Source organism: Protopterus annectens, chromosome 17.part0 (assembly GCF_019279795.1).
Source record: "Protopterus annectens isolate FY-2018-M chromosome 17.part0, PAN1.0, whole genome shotgun sequence".
NCBI lineage: Eukaryota > Metazoa > Chordata > Ceratodontiformes > Protopteridae > Protopterus > Protopterus annectens.
Genome location: NC_056751.1, coordinates 582709745 through 582737213, shown reverse-complemented (window position 1 = coordinate 582737213; position 27469 = coordinate 582709745). Strand labels below are relative to the sequence as shown.

Genomic DNA, 27469 nt, shown 5'->3' with positions numbered 1-27469 from the left:
TAGAAACAATAGCCTACAGACAGTAGCACTGGAGAAAGCACAAACAGATAAAGATTTGTAAAGATGCAGAATGCTTTTAACTGCAGACAAATCAGTTACTTGTGCAGATTAGTTAATAGCAATAAAATACACTCAAAGACTAAAAAGCAGACAATAAAAGTGCTATATATTAATTGTTAAAAACAATAATCTGTATAAATAATCGAAAAAAAACAGGATACTTATATATCTCAGCTAACAGCTGCGGTCAACAACTCTGACCCACTCTGCTCAGTGTGTATAGCAAGTTGTGGCTAAAAAGGGTCAAATGACCAGACATCCACTAAATAAAATGATCTCCTGATATCTGACAATAAAAGGATGGCTCGGGCATTTGAAATCACTTTTATCCTTGTTTCATCTCCTCCACTGATTGTGCCAATACCTCATTTAACTGTAGTTTGGTTTTACTAACAATTTTCAGTTTTGATTAGTTGCCCTATCTAAGATTAATAAATAGCTTAAGAATATTCCTACCAATGGAAAGACAAGTTCTGATGGCTTGCATCTTAAATGTATCAAGGTTTTTGATACTTTCAGTTCTCTGCCACTTGTGTACATTATTAATGCATCACTGGTGGTATATATTTTGACCTCCAGAAAACTGCACAGATTGTCCTCTTACTGAAATATGGATCTAGCATTAGGCTCTAATTCTACTGGCCTATTGCTCTGCTGATTCCCCTTTCTAAAATCATAGAGAAGGCAAGAGCACATCAAAGCCTGTAACTTACCTTCTAGTTATTAATGTGGCATTAGAAAAGTTTAAGGGGACAACATTGCCTTGTTCTGTCTCACGGATACCCAAGTTTAGTACAAGTTTTCTCATATTATTTGCTGGTGACACACTTTCTTGCTTCCACTGGCTTGAAAAGGCAAGTGCTCTCTCACTAACTCAGTCTCCCATAACTACTTAGTCCTCCCAAATGCCTATCTTACAAAACTGTAGAACCCTAACTCTAACCCTAAAACACACTTCTCATGCCGTAACCCTAAAACTTTCTTCTCTTTCCCAAAGCCTAAAATTCCCCTCCCACTCCCTAACCCTAAGGCTCTCTTCTTACTCCCTAACCCTTAAACGCCCTTCCCACTCCCTAAACTTCCCCCTCCCACTTCCTAAACATAATATCCCCTTCCGGACCATTCCCCTAATCTAGACTGCCACTCCCTTTCATTCCCTCACCACAGCTGCTGCACTTACCTCACTTGAAGTCAAATACTGTGTTCAGGTAAGTTGCATCAGCTGCTTGTCTGAACTCCTGTTTAGGTTTGAGGATGATGTAAGCAGCAGTCACTTGAGCTATAAGATGCTTGAGTCCCTGGATTTGAGACAGTAATCTTCGAGCACTCAGGACTCGTGTACTTGTAGAACACCCCAAGGCACTTTACCATGTCATAGTGACAGGAGACATATTTTCATTGATCTTACCTTGTTAATCATACATTTTTGATTACAGAATTTTCACTTTATGCCCTAAAGAACTCTCAGTTTATGTCCTTAGTTCCAGATAATTAAACTGGTTCTTGGGTTATTTGTATGGTAAATATGTCAATGTTGTCCTGTCTTCAAGTCAGTCCTCTCTGTATCATGTTCAATCAGGTGTCACCCAAGGTTCTGTTCTAGGACTATTTTTTTTTTAATCACTTCCCTGGTTATGTTCCAAGAGATGATGGATATGGCAGCTTTAAGAGGATGAGATTATTATCTGAGAATTCAGTAGCTCTCCTGTTTCCACTTGCAGTTTTATCATTTGTAGACTAGGTCAAATATGTCATGTGTGAGCTCAGAGGACATAAAGTTAAACTTAAGAAAACCAGTGTAATGTTAGCTTGTATTCATCAACACCTTTAACATGTACAATGACAACTGGGACCTGAATGGTCCTGATGGTGGCCCACTGAAACTGGTGCAGGCCATAAAATATCTTTACGTCCTTCTTGATCCATTTCTTATCTTCTCTTCACTCATCAAAAATGTTAGAAATAAAGTTGTTTCAGTGCCCTATGCATGTAACAGCATCAGCAACTTCCTAATAAAACAGGACGAGATTGCAAATGGTAGGATTATACTGTTACCTGCATTTCAGTATTCCTCAGTCTATTATCTGCTCCACCTCTTCTAAAAAAACTCAGAAGCTCTAACCAATTTAGAACTGCATCTGTTGATTTACTGTTGAAGTTAACAGGAATATTTCTCATTGCTGTGCAGTTAAAAAGGCAAGAAGGCTAACTAGTCACTTTTGTTTCCCATTTCTTGCTGTTACCCTTTTATGTAAAGTAGCACATTTGCCTGTGGTGCAGAAGGCTGTGAGTTCTGTTCCCGCACCATTTAGTTGGATTGCTGACACTACAGTGCAGCATTATGGAGGCGCTGCCCTCCTGAGTATGCCATCCTTCAGACGAGCCATTAAACTGAGGTCCTGTCTGCTTGAGTTGGTGGTAGCTCAGGTGGATGTAAAAGATCGCACTGCACCTACCAGAAAGAGGAAGGGTACTTTACTGTATACCAACAGCAATTGCAAATAAAAAATAACAAGTATATATACACACACAAGTGGTACAGAGTTATTTACATAGTCAACAATGGAAAAATATTTTAAATTCTCCCTAACTCATGTACCCACAACCACTTTCTTATCTTGCTGAAAATATCAAGACCTCAAATCTTATTAAACAAAATGTCATTGATTCTAGTATGCCAAATGTCCCATAAGGCCTAAAACAGGTTATTATCACATTTCTGATAACTATAAACATAACAACTATATAATATCATATTAAGATGTAGGTCAGCAGCATTTGTATATGACCTGAGAAATGTTATTTACATAACTCCTGCCAAAGATTTTTTCACTATGATACACAATAAACATCAGACCTGATATGATACACAATAAAAAACATATTCTGTTGTCTCTATCAATTTGTAATGTACAGATAATCTAGCTTCTTTTTTCTTATATAACATTTTTCCATTAACAGGCAATTTTATAGTTAATCTCCATACAAAATTTTCTCAAGTTTTAACAATTCTAACCTTTTGTCTCCTCTTAGTAGCACTTACAATGGCAGACAATACATTTTCCAAAGGACTCACAAAATAAAAAGGAACCATTTCTTTAAATACCATAATTTCCACGTTTTGGAATATCTCTGAAATCTAATTTCCATAAAAAAATTGTCCTTATATTCTTTCAGCCAGCCAATTTCATAGCCTTTTTTCTTATGCTTATTATTTAGATTTTCCCCAAAATCTTCATACTTTGGGACAGATTCCAGAAGAATTGCGGTTAGAGTAAGTCAGCCCTGGTTCTAAAAGACCTAGCTCTCATTGTAACTGACTTACTTCGGTTTAAGGCCTGTCTACAAACAGGCTAACAGTGGAGACCAGATTCCAAAACACCTGCTTTCAGCCTGCTGTCAGTGTAAGTGGCCAGTTAAACTGAGAGCAAGTCTTTCAGAATTGGGGCTTTTATTTCAAAAATTAGCTTTAAAATGTTGAATTACTTTCATTAAATAATAATCTTAATACCCAATATATATATATATATATATATATATATATATATATATATATATATATATATATATATATATATATATATATATATATATATATATATATGTTCATAGGTTCATAGATTAGTACTAGGCTAACTACCCTTGCAAGCCATTGTAAGCCTAGCCAATTATCCCTTGTGAGACTCAAACCTAGCACCTTGTATTTGTAAGGCAAACACCTGAACCATTGCGCCACCCTCCCAATATATATATATATATATATATATATATATATATATATATATATATATATATATATATATATATATATATATATATATATATATATAGCTATATACATGCACACATCGAAACAGCATAAGTAACTGTATTTATTAAAGCCAAACCATCCCAATAATATGTAGACACTAAGTAGTTCTTTTAAGAGGTGAAGCCCAAATATAACCTAATGCAACTTACAAAAAGTAGCTTTTCCTTACTTTCAGGAAGTATAAATACACTGGCTAAATAAGCAATCTTTTGTAATGACAAGAACCTATCATATATACCTTATTTTTAACAGATAACCTAAATATTTCCTTTGAATTTGTTCTATAAGAACATTCTGTATTCCCTGATACTGTAATAAGCTTAATTGGGACAATATATGAAGGGTCAGAGGCAAGAATTAAAGTGGGTGGGTTCCTCTCTGGTAAGTTGTGTTTGAACAAAGGAAACAAGCGATGGTGCCCTCTTTCCCCGTTGTTATTTTCATTTTATTTAGAGACATTGGCAAAGAAAATAAGGAACTCAGAAATGCAAGGATAAAATTGGTATGACAATCAAGCAAAGTTGTCGTTATTTGCAGCTGATATTATTTTGCAACTAGTACATTCAGAAAAGGACATCTCAGTGTTATAAGAACATTTTGAAAATAAAACAAAGGCTGTAGCCATAAATTAGTACAAGCATATTTATTGGTTTAGCAATCCAATGATAAGATGAAGTATTTAGGAGTATGGATTGCAAATACTTCTGTTATGGCAGATAAAGATACGTGGAAAGAGATTAAAAAAAGATAACACAAAAACTGTGAAACTGGAAACTCTTGTTGATGTATGTGGATAGTAAGATATAAGCAGTGAAAGTGGTTTATTCCCTTCAGTTTTATGCCGAGGTCAGGTATATGTTTATCAACTACAGCAGAAGTTGTGGACAATAATTAATAATGAATTGAAGGAATTTATCTGGGAGGAGAAGAGTGCAAGAGTTTTGATCCTTCCAACAGAACAAGGTGGTTTAGGATTACCCAGTTTGAAAAGATATTTTAGAGCTACGCAGTTAAGGCTCATGTACATAACATGAGCAGAAAGTTAAAATGAAATGGGATGATGATGATAAAATGGGGAAGGTCAAAAAATAAAGAGAAGGTGGGATTTTTGATGCAGATCCTTGAGAATAATAACAATCATGCAGAATATTATATTCAAAAAGTTGCCGAAAGTATTCCAAGAACTAAGCCAACATGAGATTTGAGAAAGATTTTGCCAATAGGGATGACTGCAAGTAGGGTACAGAAAATATGCAAGAGGGGCCTGGAATTTACTGGAGAAAACTTGCAAAGAAACCAAGGTATTGAGAGCAAATAACTAGACAGATAATGGCAATGGAGTGGTATGGGGTCAAGAAGACGTTTGGACTGAAGTGTACAGACTACCTTCCCTACTAAGGATTAATACCAGAGTATAGGTAAAGACAAAGTGATAGGGGAATCTTAATTGAAATACTTGCACTGGTAGAATTTTTAGTTGACTCTAGAGAACTGCTATTAAAATCGGGTAATTAGTACGCATATAACATATTGTATGATAACTATAAGAATCAGTCAGAGGAGATTAGAAAATATTTGGAAGAGAGACTAGAGAAGTAATTTACAAGCGAATGATGGGAGGACATTTGTATGGCTCCAGAGTATGCAACAAAGTTCAGAAGGTTTAAGATCTTTGCTTGGAAGTGTTTGCATAGGTATTTTTATACTCCAAACAGACTTCATATATTTTTCCTCAGGTAGATGGCAAATGTTGGAGGTGTGATAGGGAAGAAGGAGGTAACTGATCTTTCTAAACTTATAAAAGCAATATTTAAAATCTGTCCTGTTTTGGGCCTTTGTCCCCCCATTATTTGAGGCTTTGTCTAAATTTCTTGTGGTAAGACAATGAGAGACATGCAGGTATGTATCCCAGAGGCTACCACTTCTCTGGAACATGCTTCCTATCCACATGATTCAGAGTTTCTCTGTAACCCAATTCAAGTTCAGCTTAGACAATTGGATGGAGAATAGGACCTGATTTGGCACCTATGTCTCTAATGGACAAAGGCAATCTGTAATTGTTTCATCTCTCAGGCCCCTGATTGAAAATGTTTAATTTCCCACACCCCTACTTACACTTACCAAGGTTACCAGAACTGGTCAGAGATTTGAGATGAATAGCTAGGCTTAAAAAAGCCCCTGCAGTCATTAGCCTATTACACACACACAGAGAAACACTCTTATGAACATATAAACCTACATATATATCTAATCTAGCTATATCTAATATATATATATATATATATATATATATATATATATATATATATATACTTTGATATATATATATATATATATATATATATATATATATATATATATGTCTGGGTCTAGGACACATGCTTGACTAGCATATGTCCAAATCACAAAACATTGAACACACATGCTGAACACCGAAAAGTGCTTCAGTGTATGTGTAGTTAGAAAAAAATCTACGTTTCTGCAGGGGGGCTTTACCCCTGCACCACACCTACTTTATTATTCTCACTCTGCGATCGCACTACAGTGGGGAAAAGGGAATTTTCCCTTACCCGCACTGTAGTCCAATCTACGAAACAGGCATACACGGAAACTCTTGTCGATGTTAAGCGCTTTCGTGTATGTGTGTTCAATGTTTTGTCATTCGGTCATATGCTAGTCGAGCATGTGTCCGGATCCCATATATCTATATTTTCTGAGACAGTGTAAGTGTGTGTCTGTGTTTGCATGTAAAAAATATCACTGATTTTTATCTGTGGGGGCACATAGTATTGCTTAGCGGGTCTATATTACATAGTCAAAGTTCTGTAACTTCGACTGACATATGTATGAACACAAATGTCCGAAGTTACGAAACTTCAAGTATGCAAAAAAAAAAATAAAAACAAAAGGAAAAAGAAAATAAAAGGGTATATGCAGGGGGCAAGCCCCCCTGCACCCGCCACAACCCCCACTCTTTAAATATACCACTCCGAGTTCACACTACAGTGCAGTTCCTTTACTGCACTGTAGCATGACCTCAGAGTTGGTATATTTAAAGAGCGAGGGGGGGGCAGGGGGGCTTACCCCCCCTGCATATACCTTTTTATTTTCTTTTACATTTTTTTTTATGTTTTTATATGTAGTCGAAGTTCCATAACTTTAGACATATGTCTTCTTACATATGTCAGTCGAAGTTACGGAACTTCGACTATGTAATATAGACTCTTGCTTAGCACATAGATTACTCTTGTTTCATTATCTTTCAAAAATTAGGCATAAAAAGCACAGCAGAGTCGGATCTCTGAAATAATTGGAACACAAGGCTGGAAAACTGCTCTAAAATCAACTTCAGAGCATTTAGAACCCCAATGGCTTTTTGGGACAAAGCAGCCCCCAACCCCCAGGCTTAACTTAGTTAATTATCTCACAGTTATTACACTATAGCTTTAACTAGTTAGACTGTGTTGAAAAGATACAGAAACAGACTAAGACAAAATGTGAAAAAATGTAGAAAAAAAAGACATCTGGATGGTGTGATGAGACCAGGATGACTGAAAACAAGGACAGGGACAACAGAGGATCTGCACACGGGGGATCATTGGACAATAGGGGATATGGAGCTCTTCTCCAAGGGTGCTAATTAACACCTAACGACAGCCGTACATATCTACTTTCCAAACACCCTGAGTAGTTTAGTTTCCAGAGTGACACCCTTTCTGCAAAATCCTTGATCCGCCACTGTTAATTATCTATGAGTGAGAGGATAAAAGAGATATTGTATCTTAAATAAAATGGATATATAGCATGACAACACTGTCAGAGTCATTTTGGAAGTAAATCATTGTCTAGTCAATACAGGTAAGTAGATTGCTAAAGCTGGTAGTTTGTTTTGTGGGATAGTTCAGTTCTTAATTATTTCCAAGGATCCTTTCCTAGTTTTAAAAGACAAGTAAGACTGGACTGAGCAGTGGTCACTTAGGAAATTAGGTTGTATAGCCAAGTGAGAACATCTGTATTTTATGCTAGTTATTATGATGTCCAGAGTGGAGTGATTCCTTGTTTGTGTATTATACCTGGTAGGTAACTATACAAGCTTTTCAAGACTATGTGTGTGCAGTAACATATTGTTAAGATGTACTTTATCTGGGCCTAGTGCAGTAACAGTACATTCTCCAAAGATAATGCAGTTATTGTAGAAGCCATTGAGAGACATATTAAGTAGAGATTGCTGTACAATAGGTATGGAAGAGAGTGGGGAGATATAAATTGAGCCTATGTGGAGGTGATTGTAGTCTCCAAGAGAAGTGTAATTTGTGATCCATTTAAGACTTCTGTCGTCAGTGGTACATGCAGTAATGTTATCTGTTAGATTTAGGGTAGGACAACATTTGATAAGAAGCATATACCTCCTCCATTTCTGCTACCCAGTCTGTTGTCCATCACAATATTGTATTTGGATCATATACAGCATGAGGAGCAGAAGTCATCTTTAGCCCAGATTTATGATATGGAAAGAATATTTACCTTTTCCAGTGATAAGATTGTTAATTTGTTATTATGCTGCATATGCATTGATACAAGCAATTTTTAGATTATTATTAATGAATGAGATATTTGTGGTGGCACAAGAGAAGTTGGCTTGGTTGCTGGTCTTTGATTAATTTGAATGTCCTAGGAAAGGATTAACTTATGGTAGAGAACATTATCTGAAGAGAAGGTATTTAATCTTGTCTATGTTTTAAGCATGTCTGTTGTGGATACAGTGTGTTCTAAGCGGTATATTTGTATTACATTCTGCTTTCTGATCAAGAAGTATAGGAGTTTAGCAAGTTCAAAGAAGTGAAAAGGTACACTAATTTTGATTGGATCTTCGGTGAAGCTAGGAAAACTGCCATTTAGTGGGTTGCAGGGATATGATGCATCTGTAAAAAGGAGGAATGCAATAAGAAAAGGGAGAAGAAAGTGGAAGTGTAGCTGGTTCCGTTACCACCCTGGGTCAGTGTTATGAACCAGTGCCTCACCCCCTCAGCTCCTCAAGTAAAGACCAAAAAAAAAGCACTTCACTGTCATAAGCCGTAAGTGATCAGCTTATTACAGTCACATCTATGCACTCCCTACCCCAAGCAAATAGAAAAAAATGGATATTCATTCTACTGGCACACCAGCCAGGTGATCAGATGCATGAAACCTCCCCCCCAGGCCCAGCCATTCAAATCCATTTTCTGTGCTCTGCCTACATATTTTATTTTAAAAAATATTTTTATTTTAAAAAAAAATTCTAAACTGTAACGAACTGTTTGCTACAAATGTGGCAAACATTTAATATAGTTTATACCTGCCTGCATAGAACACTTCAAAGATCATGCTTTAGTTTAGTTTAAAGCAAAAATTCTTCTTTTAAACTTTAGCAAACTGTTTGCTACAAATGTAGCAAACAGTTGCTGCAGTCTATACCTGTCTGCACATAGTGCTTCTAGTTCAGTTTTACTTAAAAAAATATTTTTAAACTGTAACAAACTGCTTGCTACAAATGTAGCAAACAGTTGCTATAGTTTATTCCCTACCTAGACAAAGTGCTACCATGCTCTGGTTTTAGTTTAAAAACAAATATTCCGTTTTGTTTTGCTTTTAAACAGTAGCAAACTGTTTGCTACAGTGTAGTATGCAGTTGCTACAGTTCAGACCATGCATAGAGCTCTACAGCACTCAGGATTAACTTCAAATGCAGTACTGGATTTTAAAAGCAAGTATTACATTAAAGAGTGATCAGGATCAGCTGATCATGCCCCCCCAACACTCACGGCAGTCACCCCTCTCACCCCACCCTAGCTATGCTAGTGGAAGAAAGGATCATTATTGTGGGTGTTAGAAGTTTCATAATGTGTAACTGATGGTGTATAAATAGAGGGTGGTACTGAAGTGGAGGCTTGTGAGTGGACATGCCAGAGAGCGTGAAGTGGGGAGATTAAGAATGGAGGCAGTAATAGATAATTCAGATAGCTATTCAACCTATCTATTCCCAAGGCTAATGAGTCAGCAGGAAGGAGCAGGTGGAGAGGGAAGAAGAGAAAGAAAACGGGAAAATTAGTAGATTTCTGCTATTTAGCCTAGAGGATATTAGTAATGCTAATGCCTGCCATGTGAAACTCAGACAGTGCAGAGTATGTGTTGATCATTTTTGGCACTAGAAAATTAGTGAGAAACTTTTTGGACTAGATTTGAAGTCAGTGTACAGTTCGGCAGATGAAGTGCAGCCTATCTACCATCTAGGCTGCTTGGGTCAGAAGTGTGAAGGTTGAGTGTGTTAGAGAACAGAGTTAGTCTATACAGTTCTAAGAAATCTGTTGAAGTAAAAAAGTGAATCTTGTGTAAACATCTCATGTACCCTTGATTTTTCTGAAACTTATTAAAAACTATCAGTGCCTCTGAGGTGAAGAAGACCTGCTTGGACGGCCACACTCACCTCCAAACAGGCTCCATTTATACCTCCTCATGCTCCACACTATCTGTTGTACAGCAGCCAGTGGCTTATTGACAGAGGACTGCTGGGTTTTATGGCAGTCACATACTCATCAACAGGGGCACATAAAACCCCTCCCACCATCCACATGGGTTCCTAGCACTGGTTCATATATGCTGGGTCCTCAACCCACGTATGACCAGCAAATACCCATGCCCATTTTTATTGACATTAGTCAGTATATGACTAAACCACTAGAGCCAATTTTTGCACAGAGTTGCTAGTCCTAGCATGACACACAGTCCGTGATCCATGTCCTGTCTAGCGCACACTGCACATCACAACTGATGCCCAGAGTGATTGATCTATACAACTCCACCCCAATAAGCACCATCTAGAGTCAGTGCTGCTGCCCACAACTCCATTCATGGATGGGTTTATGCTGGAAACACCCAGCTCATTTTGGGGAGATAAGAGAAAAACCAGAGCCACAGGGAAAACATACAGACTACACACAGGATTTAGCCATAGGTCAGAATCAAACAAAGACCTTAACCATTATGAAAACTATGTCATAGTATTATGTCTAAATCATAGCAGTTGAGAAGTATGCCTCTTACATTCTCTACTCAGGCAGTCTGTTATTACCTGTCTCCTCTGACATACAGTCATTCTGTTGGTCTTCTGTCTTATTACATTAATTTATTCATAGGTTCATAGGTTCATACTAGGCTATCTGCCCTAGGGCATTTATAAGCCTAGCCAGAGTGTGTTTGGCTTTCGCCACCCATTTTAAATTAATTTTGCTATGCCCTTTTTCTCGAGAAAGTTAGTATACTGTGCCTCTGTCTAACAGTGACACAGAAATCGACACTCCGTAAACTCTACGATCTCCTCCCATCCACTCATCAAGATTCCTCTTGAAGAGAGTCAATGAGGGACTCTGCCTAACCTGGACTGGGATTTTATTCCAGAGTGAAGGGAGCCTCTAAGGCGTGAATCTGTCCCTCCAGCATGTCCTATTTATTTCAGTGCTAAGGTTCAAGTCTCTCTTGAGCCAGAGATCGATGAGATTTGGATTTTCTGAGGTGCAGCATGTCCATTAATCTCGGGTTGGACATGGCTTTATAATGCCAGGCACAGATCGCTTCTGAGCAGGCAGTATGCCACTGGAGTAGAGCTGGAGTTTCTTTAACCTGGCAGCATATGGCATCTGTTTGAGCCCTTTGATCCTCTTTGGTGAGGTACTTTTGAGGATCTTTCCAGTTGCTGCAGGTGTCGGTAAGGTACATCCCAAAAAGGGGCATTGTATTCAATTATGGGCCTGATGAGGGATGAGTAAAGAGGCACGCATGACCTCCCCTGACTCTAGATGTGAATCCCTTTCATGATTAGGTGGGCTATATAAAATGTTTTTCTAACCACTTTGGCCACGTGGTTGTCAAATGAGAGATTGTTATCAACTTGGGTCCCCAGGTCCCTAATTACTTCTTCTGTATTTCTTAATGGATTACCACCTATGTGGTAATTTGTGGCACTTTGTTTTTGCCAAAGGGATGACTATACACTTTTGGCGCTTAGCTTGGAGGCCATGGCTCTGGCACCAGTTGTCTGTTTCTATGAGGCCCTTTTGGAGGATGCTTGTGTCGGCTGAGTGTCGATTATGCAGTTTGTGTCAGTCATTCATTCAAACTTCTGGTCAGCCACAGTCCTTCCGTTGGCCTGTACCTCCGAGAAATATATACCTAACAAGAGAGGTCCAGGACTGAGCCTTGTGGGACGCCACTTGTAACTGGTTTGGGAGTCTGACATGGCTCCAGCAATTTAACCATGTGGGTTCTGTCCTTGAGCCAGTTTTGCAAACCCATCTAGTGACATAGGGTTTATATTTGCTGGTGAGCTTTCATCTATAATGCCCGAGGTATTGTATCGAAAGGCTTTAAGCAGGTCCAGGTAGGCTGTGTGTGTGGGACCACCTTCCCCCTCGTCAATGGCCTTAGTGACTGTTTCAAAGAAATCAAACCAGGCTTTAAGAGGCAACTGATCTGTCCTTAACAAAGCCAAACTGGGTAGGATCCAGTGTCTTGTAGGTCCCCAATATCTTTATTTATGAGGTCCATGATGATCCTTTCCATAGCTTTGCAGACCAAGCTAGTCAGGCTTATGGGGCTTATAGTTTCCAGGATCCATTGAGGCACCACCTTTGTGGAGAGGACTCACTGTTGCTGTATGACACTCTTTGGGGTGGCTACAGCATCCTGTAGTAAGGCTGAGATTGAACAGTAGTTTTATGTTTGCTTAGTTTAGCTCTTCTTACAGGTGTTCAATGTAGGACGAGCCAGGACACCATCTGGTCCCATTGATGCTGTTTTTTTTGTTTTGGAGAGGGCAGTTTTTACAGGAGCACCTGAGATGCTGGATAGATATTTGCCCTTTGGTGGGGAGGGGAGTTTTATGCTGAACCTGTCAGCTAGGATGTTAGCAAGCAATGTCTGTGGTCTTCGTGTATTTTTGTCATTTCGGGACCACTCCCTGAGCATATCTGGGAATTCCATCCAGGTTCCTAATATAACTAAAGAAAGCCTCTGTGATTATCCTTAGTGTCCTGTGCAATTTTTCTCTTGAAGCTGGCCTTAGATGATTTGTATGAGTGCCCATAGTTTTTTGCTAATACTGATCAGAGATGCCTTCCCTTTTTGGGATATTCTGTCAGTATGTCTCTCCTCTCACATTCAGTCATTCTGTCAGCACCCATCCTCTCACATTCAGTCACTCTGTCAGTACCTCTTTTGTGCCACACTGGCTCACACGTTTAGTGCCTCTCTCCTCCTGCACCGGTACTCAGTCTGTCTTCACCTTTATATTCTCACATAATGAGTCAGCAGGAAGGAGCAGGTGGAGATGGAAGAAGAGAAAGAAAAAGGGGAAATTAGTAGATTTCTGTTATTTAGCCTAGAGGATATTAGTAATGCTAATGCCTGCCATGTGAAACTCAGACAGTGTAGAGTATGTGTTGATCATTTTTGGCACTCGAAAATGAATGAGAAAATTTTTGGACTAGATTTGAAGTCAGTGTACAGTTTGGCAGATGAAGTGCAGCCTATCTACCATCTAGGCTGCTTGGGTCAGAAGTGTGAAGGTTGAGTGTGTTAGAGAACAGAGTTAGACTATACAGTTCTGAGAAATCTGTTGAAGTAAAAAGTGAATCTTGTGTAAACATCTCATGTACCCTTGATTTTGCTGAAACTTATTAAAAACTATCAGCGCCTCTGAGGTGAAGAAGACCTGCTTGGACGGCCACACTCACCTCCAAACAGGCTCCATTTATACCTCCCCATGCTTCACACTATCTGTTGTACAGCAGCCAGTGGCTTATTGACAGAGGACTGCTGGGTTTTATGGCAGTCACATACTCATCAACAGGGGCACATAAACCCCCTCCCACCATCCAAATGGGTTCCTAGCACTGGTTCATATAGGCTGGGTCCTCAACCCACTTATGACCACCAAATACCTATGCCCATTTTTGTTGACATTAGTCAATATGACTAAACCACCTAGAGCCAATTTTTGCACAGAGTTGCTAGTCCTAGCATGAAACACAGTCCGTGATCCATGTCCTGTCTAGAGCATACTGCATGTCACAACTGATGCCCAGAGTGATTGATCTATACAACTCCACCCCAATAAGCACCATCTAGAGTCAGTGCTGCTGCCCACAACTCCATTCATGGATGGGTTTATGCTGGAAACACCCAGCTCATTTTGGGGAGATAAGAGAAAAACCAGAGCCACAGGGAAAACATACAGACTACACACAGGATTTAGCCATAGGTCAGAATCAAACAGAGACCTTAACCATTATGAAAACTATGTCATAGTATTATGTCTAAATCATAGCAGTTGAGAGGTATGCCTCTTACATTCTCTACTCAGACAGTCTGTCATTACCTGTCTCCTCTGACATAGTCATTCTGTTGGTCTTCTCTCTTATTACATTAATTTATTCTGTCAGTATGTCTCTCCTCTCACATTCAGTCATTCTGTCAGCACCCATCCTCTCACATTCAGTCACTCTGTCAGTACCTCTTTTGTGTCACACTGACTCACACGTTTAGTACCTCTCTCCTTTTACACCGGTACTCAGTCTGTCTTCACCTTTATATTCTCACACTCTGCACTCTGTTAGTCTGTCGACACCCGAGGCCCTTTCTCACTCTAAACTCGGGCAGTCTGTCAGTACCTCTTTTGTGTCACACTGACTCACACGTTTAGTACGTCTCTCCTCTTGCACCGGTACTCAGTCTGTCTTCACCTTTATATTCTCACACTCTGCACTCTGTTAGTCTGTCGACACCTGAGGCCCTTTCTCACTCTAAACTCGGGCAGTCTGTGAGTACCTCTTCTTCCTCTCACTCCCGCATTGCTGAACTGGCACACTTTTATTTCATCTTTGTCACTGACATTAGAGTCTTGTCTGTCTCCTTTTGCCCTACTTCCTGATACCACATGCATTGTGCTAGTGGGTGACTTAGTACTGTGAATAATCACCAGATGTGTCTCCTTTTTGAAGAGAAGAAAGGTCTGGAGCTGTTGGAATTTTGGTTGTATATACGGTGGTGCAGCGGTAGCATTGTTGCCTCACAGCAAGAGGTTTTCCCATTCAATTCTCGGCAGGAGCTCCTTCTGTGTGGAGTTTACATGTCCTCCCCACGGTCGAGTGGCATTCGAAAGACATGCGTAGAATGGGCATGCCTTCGTTGAAGGTTGGGCGTCGAGCTGGCACCTCGGCACCCGTAAAAAAAAAATCTACTGCCAATCATTAGCGGACTGGAGTTCCGCTGTGGCGACCCCTAACTGGGAAAAGCCGAAAGAACAACATATACCAGTGTAGAGGTGGGTCACTAATAGGAAAAGCCTTCCATACTGTCATATTCTAATTAGTCTCATTTTGTTTTTAACCCTATGACCTCTATGCATGAATATGGAATGACAATAAACACCAATGCTTGTGATTCTTATCATATGCCTCCCCCCCCCCCCCAAGCCAGACTTGCAGTACTAAATACTCTGTCTTCATTTCTTGGGGAGGGTGCTCTCTGTTGCTTAAATCTCTTTTCTTTCCACTCACTGATGGCAGATGTTTTGTCATTATGTCAGTGAGATGGCTACATCTGCTCCCATCTAAGGTCCCATCCTGTGAAAAACATTTGGAACATTAGTGCTGTGGACATATTGGGCAAGTAACAGATGACTGGGAGATGATTACTTACACAGCTCATTAAGGAATGAGACATTGTGAACCTTCTTCCAGTTTGAAAGGGCACATTTATATAAAAACAACATTGTAAGAAATTGAGGGAAATGATGAATGTCATTTCATAGTTTTACTTGACTGTCTGTCTGTTTGTATGATAACTAGATAATTGGATGCACCCAATGGACTGTTTTTATCCACGGTCTGGCCATTTACAAGCCAGAACAAGAAAAATGAGTCACACAATAATAATTTGAATAAGTAGATTATTAAGAATAAACAAACAAAATAGCTGAAAAATCGTGTAGATTTTAATATCAGGTAATGAATTATCACATACATTTTCATGTATAGCACATCATCAAAGTCTATAATTTCAGATAAGTAATGTCATGAAAAGTATGGAAGAACTGAACAGTTGAAACCTGCCCAGCTTGGTAAGACAGAGATTTGACAGTGATGGAATATTATGCCTGCTGTATTATTTCTCTTTAGGCAAGTTATCCAGATTTACATGCAAAGATTTATATGCAACGTTCTAAGCCTGAAATCTAAAATGATCATCAGTACCACATAATTCTGTAAGTGTATATAAAGTATTCAATTCACCACATTTCCTGCTACCATTAGTATCTTCTAAGATTCATTAAAAATGCTAAGAGTAATTCTGTTATAAAAATGAGAACCATTTGGAATTACTTTGGAATGCTGTGCCATACTCTTCTGTATGTCATACAGCAGTGATAGCTTAGAATTCACGTATTACATTATATGGTTTTATGAAATGTCACCATGTAGTATTGTTTAAATATATATATATATATATATATATATATATATATATATATACTTTTTATTTGTTGTTATTTAGGCTATGCAGTAATAACATAGGAGATCAAGGAATATGTTGTCTGTCTGACGCCTTACAAAGTCACTACTGTAACATAACACGTCTTGGGTAAGTAAAAGATTTTAATCACTGTTACATACTAGCTGAAGTACTGTTTAAATGTTTCTTACTTTATTTGTGTGTAATTGCTTGGAGATGAATAAATGTAGGATATGCGCAAGTGAAATAGCGGAGTCCTGACATTATTGCACAATGCCCTTGTACAAATCCATTCTAGTTATTAGTATGATGTCACTGGCAAGTCTTAGGCAGTGCAACCAGAAATATGCATTAAATTGTACACTTGTTCATGCCTAAAATTCCTGAGTTAAATCCAGACTTGGCTTACTGGTCTTCACATTTTGTAACTTTGTTAGAGAATGATTTATCCATTTAAATTTTAAAATATGATCCTGAAGCTTTCTTTACTGTAGCATGATCCAGAAATATTTCTGTGACACGACAAGTAATGTTTTTTTTTTGTTTGTTTTGGCTTGCTTGTAAGCAAAATGATAACATATTGGTTCAGCAGAACAGTATATAGTGCAATAAAACATCTGCATCAACTTTCACTGAAATGACTGCAGTAACAGGGCCTTTGGAGTATGAGAAAGACCATCTCCACAAGTAACACTATTGCACTGTGTCACCACATGTTAGGGATTTTACTTTACATTGCAACAGCAAACAAGAAAGGTGACACTAAATGGCAGAGCAGAGATTCAGGTCCCACTTCAGAGTTTTTACTGCTGTCACGTTCTGCCATTATATTCTCATTCCCTGACTATTGCAAGCAGCACAGCCATGTAGTGTATTCTCTGTTTACTTATATTGACAAGAAAAGCTTTATAATGGAAGCGGTCCCAGAAGAAAGGAGAAAAAAACTCATCATTTAGAATGTACAGAAACAATATCTCCTCTTCTCTTTTAAGTCCACAGTCTGGGTTATGCAAGGTTAAGACTGAAGTTTGGGGGCTGATGAATACTAGTCTCAAACATGCAAATATTAGGTTACTCGGGTATGATTTCTGCATCTATTCCATCATTAATTGTTTACACATTCTCTTTGCTGCTACAGTTCTCTGTTTTGGGCTGACATTTGTTGCATTAGTAACCCACTCCATATACCTTCCTAGTGAGTTCAAATAAATACAAAGAGGTTTCTTTGCCACTGAGTCATTTCAATTTTTTCATCAGAATTAAACAAATCTGTATTTGTGTTTTTGTTGAGATCTTGGTGGTATACTTCCCTCTTACATTCACTGTCAGACTTCTAATTATTCTTTTTATGGCATACAGAATCCAGGTAATCAATACATATTTGTTGTTGAGAATATTTTGTTGCTTACATCCAGAGTGGCTGTTTTATTGTTCTACTTTCTGTGTGCTAAACTCTCTTTATTCAATCTTGCCATAAACAAAGTCCATAGTAGGTATATGTCTGCAATTGCAGAACTGTAACTCAACAGGTAGCACTCTTGCCTTTGATGCTGAGAAGACCACACAAGCTGTGGGATCTTTCCCCATACCATCTTTTTTCATATTTGTGTTCAAATACTGATACTGAAGTGCACCATGAGGAAGATGCTGTATCCCTGAGGTGCCATCCTTTAGTTGAAAAGCAAAACCAAAGGTCTCACCTGCCTGAGCTGGTTGCTCGTGTGGATGTAAAAAATTCCATAGCATTTATTAAAATTTTGAAACAATTAATGCATTCGAATCTCATTTGAGAGAAAGCTTTTCCCTCTTTTCAGAAAGAAAATGTGGAATAGAGTGAAAGGAATGGAACAATACATGAAGAGAGTAAGAGAGCTGTTGAAAAATGAGCAGTCTAGTAAGGAAGTAGCGGGCAGCAGTGACTTATATGTTAAAGGGAGAAAACAGTACAGTTCAGTAATTTGGGATTTGTTTCTCTTTTGTTTTTGTGTGTTGCAGCAGGAATGATTGAAACATCTTTTATATGGCATTATAGTGTGCTGCATGCTTGAATGATGAAGGAAGTAGCAACAAGATCACTTGAATTACTTTAATTTTGTCTAGGGACAAAGTGAAACTGTTTTATAAAAGAAGGACTGAAATATGGGATGGTCAAACTGAGTAAATTAAACCGTTGAATTATGTTTGCTTAAGTTAGCTAATGGAGTCCAACAACAATGATGTCACGTGAGTTACTTTTTGTACTTAACATTTTGCTTTAGTTTGACAGTGAAGCTGAGTGGTAACAAGGTCATGTCAGCCATCACTCTTTCCTTGCTCAGCGTGATAAAGAGGCACATCTTAGTCCTGAAATGGAGACATTTTTAAGAAAAAATAAGAGTATTCATACAAGAAGGATCATCTGGTGTGGTTCAGAAATTGGTATTGTCTTATGTATTATAATCTGTGTTCAGTAAACAGACCCTCTTATCAATGGTACATATGCATGTCTTGCAATGGAATGGAGTTACCTATGACTATGTTATTTAGTTGGGTAAAAGCCTGCCTTATGGGCTCAACATCTGTGACTTTGGAACTCCTTGCGCTATTCAAGGTGGTAAGCTTAACTCGCTAAATGTGCTTTGTTCCTGTGTTGTGTTTTGAAAGTCTCTCAAGTTTAGACAAGTTAATCTTTAGAACCTCAACATATGATGGATTATGTGACTCACAACAGCCTTGGTGAGGTGTGGTGTGTGGTGTACTGCTGATGAGTTTGGTGTCTGAGTTTACTGTGTGTAAGATCTTTGCCGCAAAGGAAATTATGTATGTACATCTGTGAGGGTCTATATCAGTTTACCGAAATGGCTGAAGTTCAAACACCATATGTTCGAACCTCAAACCACGAATTGCACAAGCATTGAAGTCTTAGAACAGAGATTTTTTTCCCAGGGGAAAAAAATTGCTGTTCCAAGAAACACACACACAACACAAGCACACCAAAAAAACATCAATCCACACACATACACTTAAAATCCTACATCTAACCCTACACTAAATTGTACATGCACTACTACCTAGCCATTTACCTTAACCTAACCCTAAGGTCCGTCACTATCTCACACTCACCTGACCCACGCCCTAACCCTAACTCACCTATCCCACTCTAACCCTAAAGTCTGTCACTATCGCACATCCACCTCACCTGTGCCCTAACCCTAACTCACCTAACCCACGCCCTAACCCTAGCATCCACACAGTCGCACACTTACCTGAACCCAACCCGTAACTTCCCATCACAGTCTTGATAATCGCAAAGCCACAGAAATGGACCACCAAATTCTTTCCCTGGGAAAGAATTTGGTGTTCTGCGGCTTCGCGATAATCAATGTTCGAACTTCACAGTTCGAACATTTGGCAGTCGATCGTCAGCCATTTTGACGGACTGATATAGACCCCATCTGTGACACACTGTGTTATACTGTTTGAGTAGTAGACGATCATCAGACAGCATGAGACAATTCTTACACTGTCTCAAGTTATCCATCTTTATCAGGCTGGCTACAAAAATTGCGGGGAAGTGCTGGCTCATGGTTTCAATAGGAATGACTCAAGGGTAGGGGTGACTGTAACTTCTTGGCATTTGGTTTGTTTAGGATACTGCTTGGATTGGCTTACTACTGAGGAGTGAGGAATTGCCTAGTTAATTTGTTAGGGGTGTATTGCAGCTTAAGGTATGTTTATTTGCACTTAGTATAAGTTATCTGAGCCTCATACCTGGGGTTCTATGGTGATATAGATTTTCAGGTCTCTATTAGGGAAAAAGCTATTGTGCAGATAACCTACTACAGAGTGAATGCTAAATATGAACATTTTCTTTTGTTTTTGATGAAAAACTAATTTCTCACAGTTCAGCTCTTTCCATGGTTTTCGGCTTCTTGAATAAAAGATCCTAGGTGAGTCTAGCTCTGTTCTGGTTATTGTAGACTAGATAGAGAAGGATCTAGTCAAATAAAGCCAACAGTGGAGCTCTGTGACTTCAGAACCTGCAGCAAATTACATTTCTTTTAGTCCTATGAATGTGAGCTACAGGTCAATCACCCCAGATGGGTTAGAATCTCAGAAACTTTAGATTTTACATTAGGGCAGAGAAATTTTAAATAGATTACAAACAGTAAGGAGTAGCGGTGGTGGTGCTGCGGTAGCATCACCTCACAGTTAGACGTTGCCCGTTCGATTCTCAGTTAAAGCGTCTTCTGTGTGGCGACATGCGTGAATGGGCGTTCCTTCGGTGAATGTTGCGCATTAGGCCTGGCAAGCCAGCACGTAAAAATCTACTGCCAATCATTAGCGGACCGGAGTTCGGCTGTGGCGACCCCTAACCGGGAAAAGCCGAAAGACACAAACAACAACAAACAGTAAGGAGTAGCAAGGAGAACAATATGCAATGTATCAGTGGAGGCTGGGGCAGACACAAGAATAGGGGAAAAACAGTAGCAATGTAACTAAAATAAAGGCACTTAAACGTAATTTTAAGCAGGCAAATGGTAAGTAAAATATAAAACTCTAGCAGCAAAACAGAAGCAACAGAAGAACAGATTCTGCAGCAAAAATTGTAATATTGCCACTATTGCAATCCACACCACATTTTAAGGCATCAGACTAAGGAGAGATTTACCTGTTAACACTACTTATAGAAAATTGCTGTAATAAGTGGCTAAATGAACCTCAGGTCCTGCAGAAGTTCATAATGCTTCCACAACAACTGTGAATAAAACTGCAAGACTAATGTCCCAAACAGAACAATATATAATGTGTCAGTGGGGGCTGGGACAGGAACATACTCTATTAATTGTACAAGTTCCTTATTCCCTCTGCATGCAAACAGGTGATCTCCAGAGTCTAAAGTTAAAACTATTCCAAATCAAACTTTTAGTTCAGTCCCAATTCCCTTAGCTCTACTCATCCTTAAAGAGCTTACTAGCAACGTTTGGTTTCTGTACATTGAGAAGCTCTAACATAGTGTAATGTCTTAATTACATTTCCTGGCTCTTTGCTGTTTTTTTCTTTCTTTTCGTTTTGGACTCCGTCCTGCTGAGGTTGCTCTGCAGCCTGTTCTAACCACCCAGTCTCACACTGTGATTGCTACCCCCTCCCCCAAGCTATTCTCATAGGAGGCTATATCAATACCCACTCCTCTGGGAGCCATCTTTAAAATGTAGTAAGGCAAATAACTTACGTCCCCATTATAAACTTATGTTTACTTAATTGTATAAATCTTATGGTCTGGTTTCGTGTTTAGTCCTGCTCCAATTGCCCTCTCTGCACTCGGGCTCGCTCTGCGTTCCACCCTGCCCCCTATTCCCACCCGTCTCAGTACTGTCAAATTTATACTGTCCTATCCACTCCACTCCCCCTGCTTCTTCCTCCCAACCAGCATCTCACACATCACCAAGTGGCCCTCCCTCTCTACAACCCAACTTTTCTCCTTCCTTTCCTGCCAAATCCTGGTTGAAAACTATGCCCTATAATGGCCAGGCCCCTTGCTATGCTAGCATCAACAAAACACTAGTATTTTCTCTACTCACACTGATGCTCATCCTTTATCTCCTCACCGCCTATGAAAACCAGTACCACCACAGAGTCCACTACCCAAAATGTCAAACTACTACCCCAGACTTCTCTTACAAGTTAGCTCACCTAACTATCCCCCACACATCCAAATCCTCATCCCCTTTACCTCATCACCCAATTAAAACCTTAAAATCTAATCCAAGGGACAAGCACTATCTAAGACTTATTCATGAGTTTCTAAAGCTCATAATCAAATTTCAATATAACATCATTAGAGATGAAGACATCCATCCCAACCCTGGCCCATTTCCACCTGGTGACAATAGCACCTACACCACCAACCCCTTCAATAAACTACCTCTTAACAGTCCTACAAATGCTCTTGTGACATTTCACTTGAACATTCAAAGTATAAATAATAAAATCCCCAACCTGCATGCACTCTTAGCAGTTTATTCCTCAGACATAATGTGTCTTACAGAAACCTGGCTTAATCCTACTACTGCTGATAATGAGGTATTACCCCTGGGCTACAGCATACACCGATTAGGCCGAACAGCTAAGAAGGGAGGTGGGATAGCAGTTCTTTACAAAAATATATTGTGTTAACAAAGATACAGTTCAACCACCCCCATTTAATAACACAGAAATCCTCATTACCAAAGTGCAAATGAACAATAATAAGAGTATAAATATTGTCTGTGTCCACATTTCCCCAGGCAATAAAATAAGCACTCTGGAAAATATCCTCCAATGGTTATCCACTACTTACCCCCAAGAAACCATTGTTCTTGGTGACTTTAACACCGACTGGTGTACCTGCTCAGCTGAATCCCATCACCCATATAAATCTGTTTGGGTTCACACAAATAATAGCCTCTCCCACTAGGATTAGTAAACCCACCAACAGGGAAAGTATCTTAGATTGGGTACTTATCAATAGCCACCCAAGCTTGCATACAGCTGGGACTCTCCCTGATTACCAAAATTATCATTCACTAACTTATATTATTAAGCATAAGGCAGAAACATACCACAAGACTATGTACAAAACAGTCAGAAATAATAAAAATTTCAATCCTACTAATTTCCTAAACGAACTTAAATCGGTCAACTGGTCTGTCCTAAAAAATCTACCACTAGATGAAGCCGTAACTTTCTTTAACAATAAATTCCTTAGCATCCTTGACTCCCATGCTCCTGCATGTACTGTAAAGACTAAATCTATTACTGCTCCAAAATCTATTACTGCTCCATAGCTCACAAAGGAAACTAAGATAAAACTCAAACTTAGAAATATAGCCTGGACCAAATGGCGAACAACTAAAGCCCCCCCCTCGACCAAGTGAGATATCGTCAGCTTAGAAATTATACAAAAAAACAAATTTTGCTAGACAAAAGAACTACTACCAAAACCTCCAATTTAAACACCAAAACAATCCCCAAAAGTTTTGGGCAGGTATTAACCAACTTCTTCATCCAGGACAATCTACTAACCCAACCCCATCAAACTACACCCATAAATTTGCAGAAACTGTTGCCACTGCCTTTAACAACTTTTTCACTGAAACTATTCAGTCCTTAGCTAACCAACTTACTCCCACCCACTCTAACTCTACCACTAACACATCCACTTCTCATCTCCCCTTTAACTTCCAACCTGTCTCTACCACTTTTATCTGATCCCTTATCAAAAAACTAAAACCAACTACCCTTTCTGCTGACCTCCTTCCTGCAGAGTACCTACAAAAAGCTACCGATGCCATAGCATTTCCCATCTCTATCCTAATCAGTAGAACAGTAACTGATGGAACTATCCCCTCAATCTGGAAAATATCCCACGTTATCCCACTCCACAAAGGTGGAAGTTCAACAGAGCTGTCCAACTACAGACCCATTGCCATTCTCTCACCACTAGCCAAATTAATGGAGAAGTGCGTTCATAAGCAACTTATGAACTGTCTCATTCAGAACAGTCAGCTTGCCAACTCTCAGAATGGCTTTAGGCCACATCACAGCACCACCTCCGCCCTCCTTTCATTTACAAATACCATGTTCCAAAATAAGAACAACAACAGGCTATCTTCAGCCCTATTTCTAGACCTGTTGAAGGCCTTTGTTATGGTCAACCACAAATTACTCATCCATTCCCTAAAATCCATCTCCCTAGATAACCATGCTATTCAGTGATTCCTATCCTATCTGAATGGCAGACAATATGCTGTATTATGGCAGGGCAAACTGTCCACCCTGCTACCTCTCACCCTTGGTGGTCCTCAGGGCTCTATTCTAGGTCCTCTACTCTTTTCTGTCTTCATCAGCAATCTTCACACTGCCATCCCTGATGCAACCCGCATTCAATATGCAGACAGTTCTACCCTGATCTGTATGACCTCCTCCCCTTTAGACCTGCAAACCTTAACACAGAACACATTTAACACAGATGAAAATTGACTCTCTAATCACCGTCTGTTGTGAAATCCCAACAAAACTAAATTGCTCCTTTTTACCCCCACCAGTAGATCCACCTCATTTTCCTTCTCCATAACATCCAACAACGGTACCTCTCTCTCTCCAGATGACCATACTAAACTTTTAGGAGTAATAGTGGACAATCAAGAAATGGTACAAATGGAAATGTTTATGGAAGAATTAAATGTGCCAAGGTTAGAGGTAGATGAGGTTCAGTTACTAACAGTTAGGATAGGAGGAGATGAGATAAAAATGGTTATGTATAACCAATGTACAGTTACATCTCCAGGAACCAATGGTATTCCTGTGTATGTTTGGAAGCTAGGAAGGAAAAACTGATAAAGATCTGGAAGGTTTTTAAATAGCATTTTAAGAAGAGAAGAAGTGCCAACATCCTGGGAGAAAGTGTTGGTGAATGTAATACCTAAAGAGGATAAAGACACACCAGATCCAGCTTCATACAGACCCATTTCAATACTAAACCATAATTATAAAGTATTTATGTCTATAATGGCTAAAAGAATGGCAAAAGAGATGCCAGCATTGATAGATATGGATCAGTGTGACTTTGTGGAGGGGAAGCAAACATTTGACAACATTAACAGAACATTGATGATCCAGAAGGAAGCAGAATGTGAGAAAATGCCACTGTTGTTGGTGGGTCTTGATGCAGAGAAAGTATTTGACAAAGTAAGCTGGCACTTTATGAGCAGGGTAATGGAAGCATTTGCATTCCCTGATTAAATGATAAGGTTGATTAGGAGGATCTATGTGGGACTAGAGGCAAACATTAATGTGGGTGGGCTCCTGTCTGAGAATTTCTGCTTGAGCACAGGAACCAGGCAGGAGTGCCCTCTCTCACCTTTTTGTTTGCATTATATTTAGAACCATTGGCAGAGAAAATAAGGGACTCAGAAATTCCAGGATATAATTGGTATAGTAGTCACAATAAGCTGGCTCTATTTACAGATGATATTATTTTATATCTGACAGAACCAGAACAGAACATTTCAGTGTTGTGGAACATTCTGAGACCATTTCAAATCTTTTCAGAATACAAAATTACTGAAGCTAAAACAAAGGCAATAGCTGTAAATCATATGCCCACACACAGACTGGTTCAGCAATATCCATATTTACATGACATGATAAAATGAAGTACTTAGGAGTATGGAATAAAATGATTCTATTGTGGCAGCTAAGGATACGTGGGAAGAGATTAAACAAAATGTAACACATAAAATGGAGAAATTAGAAGCTCTTTTATATGGAAAGGGATAGGAAGATACACACAGTTACAATGTTTTTAGTCCATTTAGTCTTGTACACAGGTCAGCCATATTTTATCAACCAGAGGAGAAGCTGTGGATAGCAATTAATAAAGAGCTGAAGGATTTTATCTGGCAGGGGAAGAAGGAAAGATTCAAGTTGGAGAAACTGATTCTTCCAATAGAACAAGGTGGATTGGGCTTACCTGACTGGAAGGGGTATTTCCGAGCTACACATTTAAGGCTCCTATACATAGCACAAGCTGAAATCTATAATTCAAAGTGGAAGGGGATGATGATGAAATAGTGGGGAAGCTCAAGAAACATGGAGAGACTGGAATTTTGGATACAGATCTTTAAGGAGAATAACAATAATCATACAGAATATTATATTCATAAGGTAGTAGAAAATATTCTAAGAACTAAGCCAACAATGGAATGGACAAAGGAGATTTTGCTGATAGGGATGACTGCAATTAGGGATATAGGCAATAGGCAAGACGGGGCTGGAACTTACTTAAGAAAACTGGAAAAGGAACCAAGGTATTGGGAGCAAATAACTAGAGTGGAAAAGACACAAAGAATTTTTTTTGAACTGCAGGTTAGAGACTGCCTTCCATATCAAAGATTAATATCAGAATACAGGCAAAGATAAAGAAATAGGGGGTCATAAATGAAAGACCAGCAGTGGTAGAGTTTTTAGTAGAATCTATAACATAAGCTGCATTTAAAAAAGGAATAATTAGTAAAGTATATAAAATATTCCATGATAGCTATATGAATCAACCAGAGGAGGTTAAAAAGGACTGGGAAGAGAGAATGGAGTAACAATTCACAAAGAAACAATGGGGATATATGTATGTCTCCTAAGTATGCAACAAAATCTAAAAGATTTAGGATTTTTGCTTGGAAATGTTCACATATGTATTTTATACCCCAAGTAGACTACAGAGAATTTTTCCTCATGTAGACAGCAAATGGAGGTGTGATGTAGAAGAAAGAGGTAAATGGGAACATACTTTCTGGAAGTGTAATGAGTTGGCTGACTTTAAAGATTCCCTGCAGATAGTCTTTCAGAGATACTGGGTGAGCAAATTGGTCTATCTAGGGAAATGATTTTTCTGAGCTATGATACAGAATTGGAATTGATAATTCTGGCGGCTTTCAAAAAAAGCATTTACTAGAAAATGCAAATCAAAATGTAAACCATCTGTACTAGAAGTAGTGAATATAGTAACAGAGATAAAACAACTGGAACTGGGGTCTTTAGAAAAGGGTAGGAGCAAATTACATAGAAAAAAATGGGAATTGTGGGAACAACACATACAGAAATTAGGTTTAAAAGAAGACAGGATTTGAATGAGCTATGTAATGTTTTACTGACAATGATTGGGTAGATTATAAGTAATGTATAATGTTCGAGACTAAAATTATGTTAATATGGTTTGTGATGCGTAATGCTTGCAACTAAGATTATGTCAATATGGTTTGTTTTCATTTATAGAAATGTATGATTGCCTATGTCATAAGTGATAATTTAATAAAGATATTTCTTTAAAAAAAAAAAACTTCCACTGAGTGACCTCCCAAACCTCTTGTATCAGAGACACATGGCATATATGCAAATGACCCTTATGAACATCAGGTGTTTTAGCTATATGCCGATTCTGAATGCCCATGAATTATTTATTTTTAAGTTGTGTCAAGGGACAATTTCAGGCCAATAAAGCCAAACCCCACTAGCTTTGGATATGCATATTTCGGC

The 27469-nt window shown here is 38.8% G+C and overlaps 1 protein-coding gene across 1 annotated transcript in view; it reads left to right on the top strand.

Moving 5' to 3' along the window:
• Positions 1–27469, top strand: part of LOC122791466 (NACHT, LRR and PYD domains-containing protein 3-like) — a 772530-nt gene that overhangs the window by 480957 nt on the left and 264104 nt on the right. The window contains exon 11 of the mRNA XM_044059210.1: positions 16460–16546. Coding sequence (XP_043915145.1) covers positions 16460–16546 — 87 coding nt within the window. The remainder of the gene's footprint in view (positions 1–16459; positions 16547–27469) is intronic.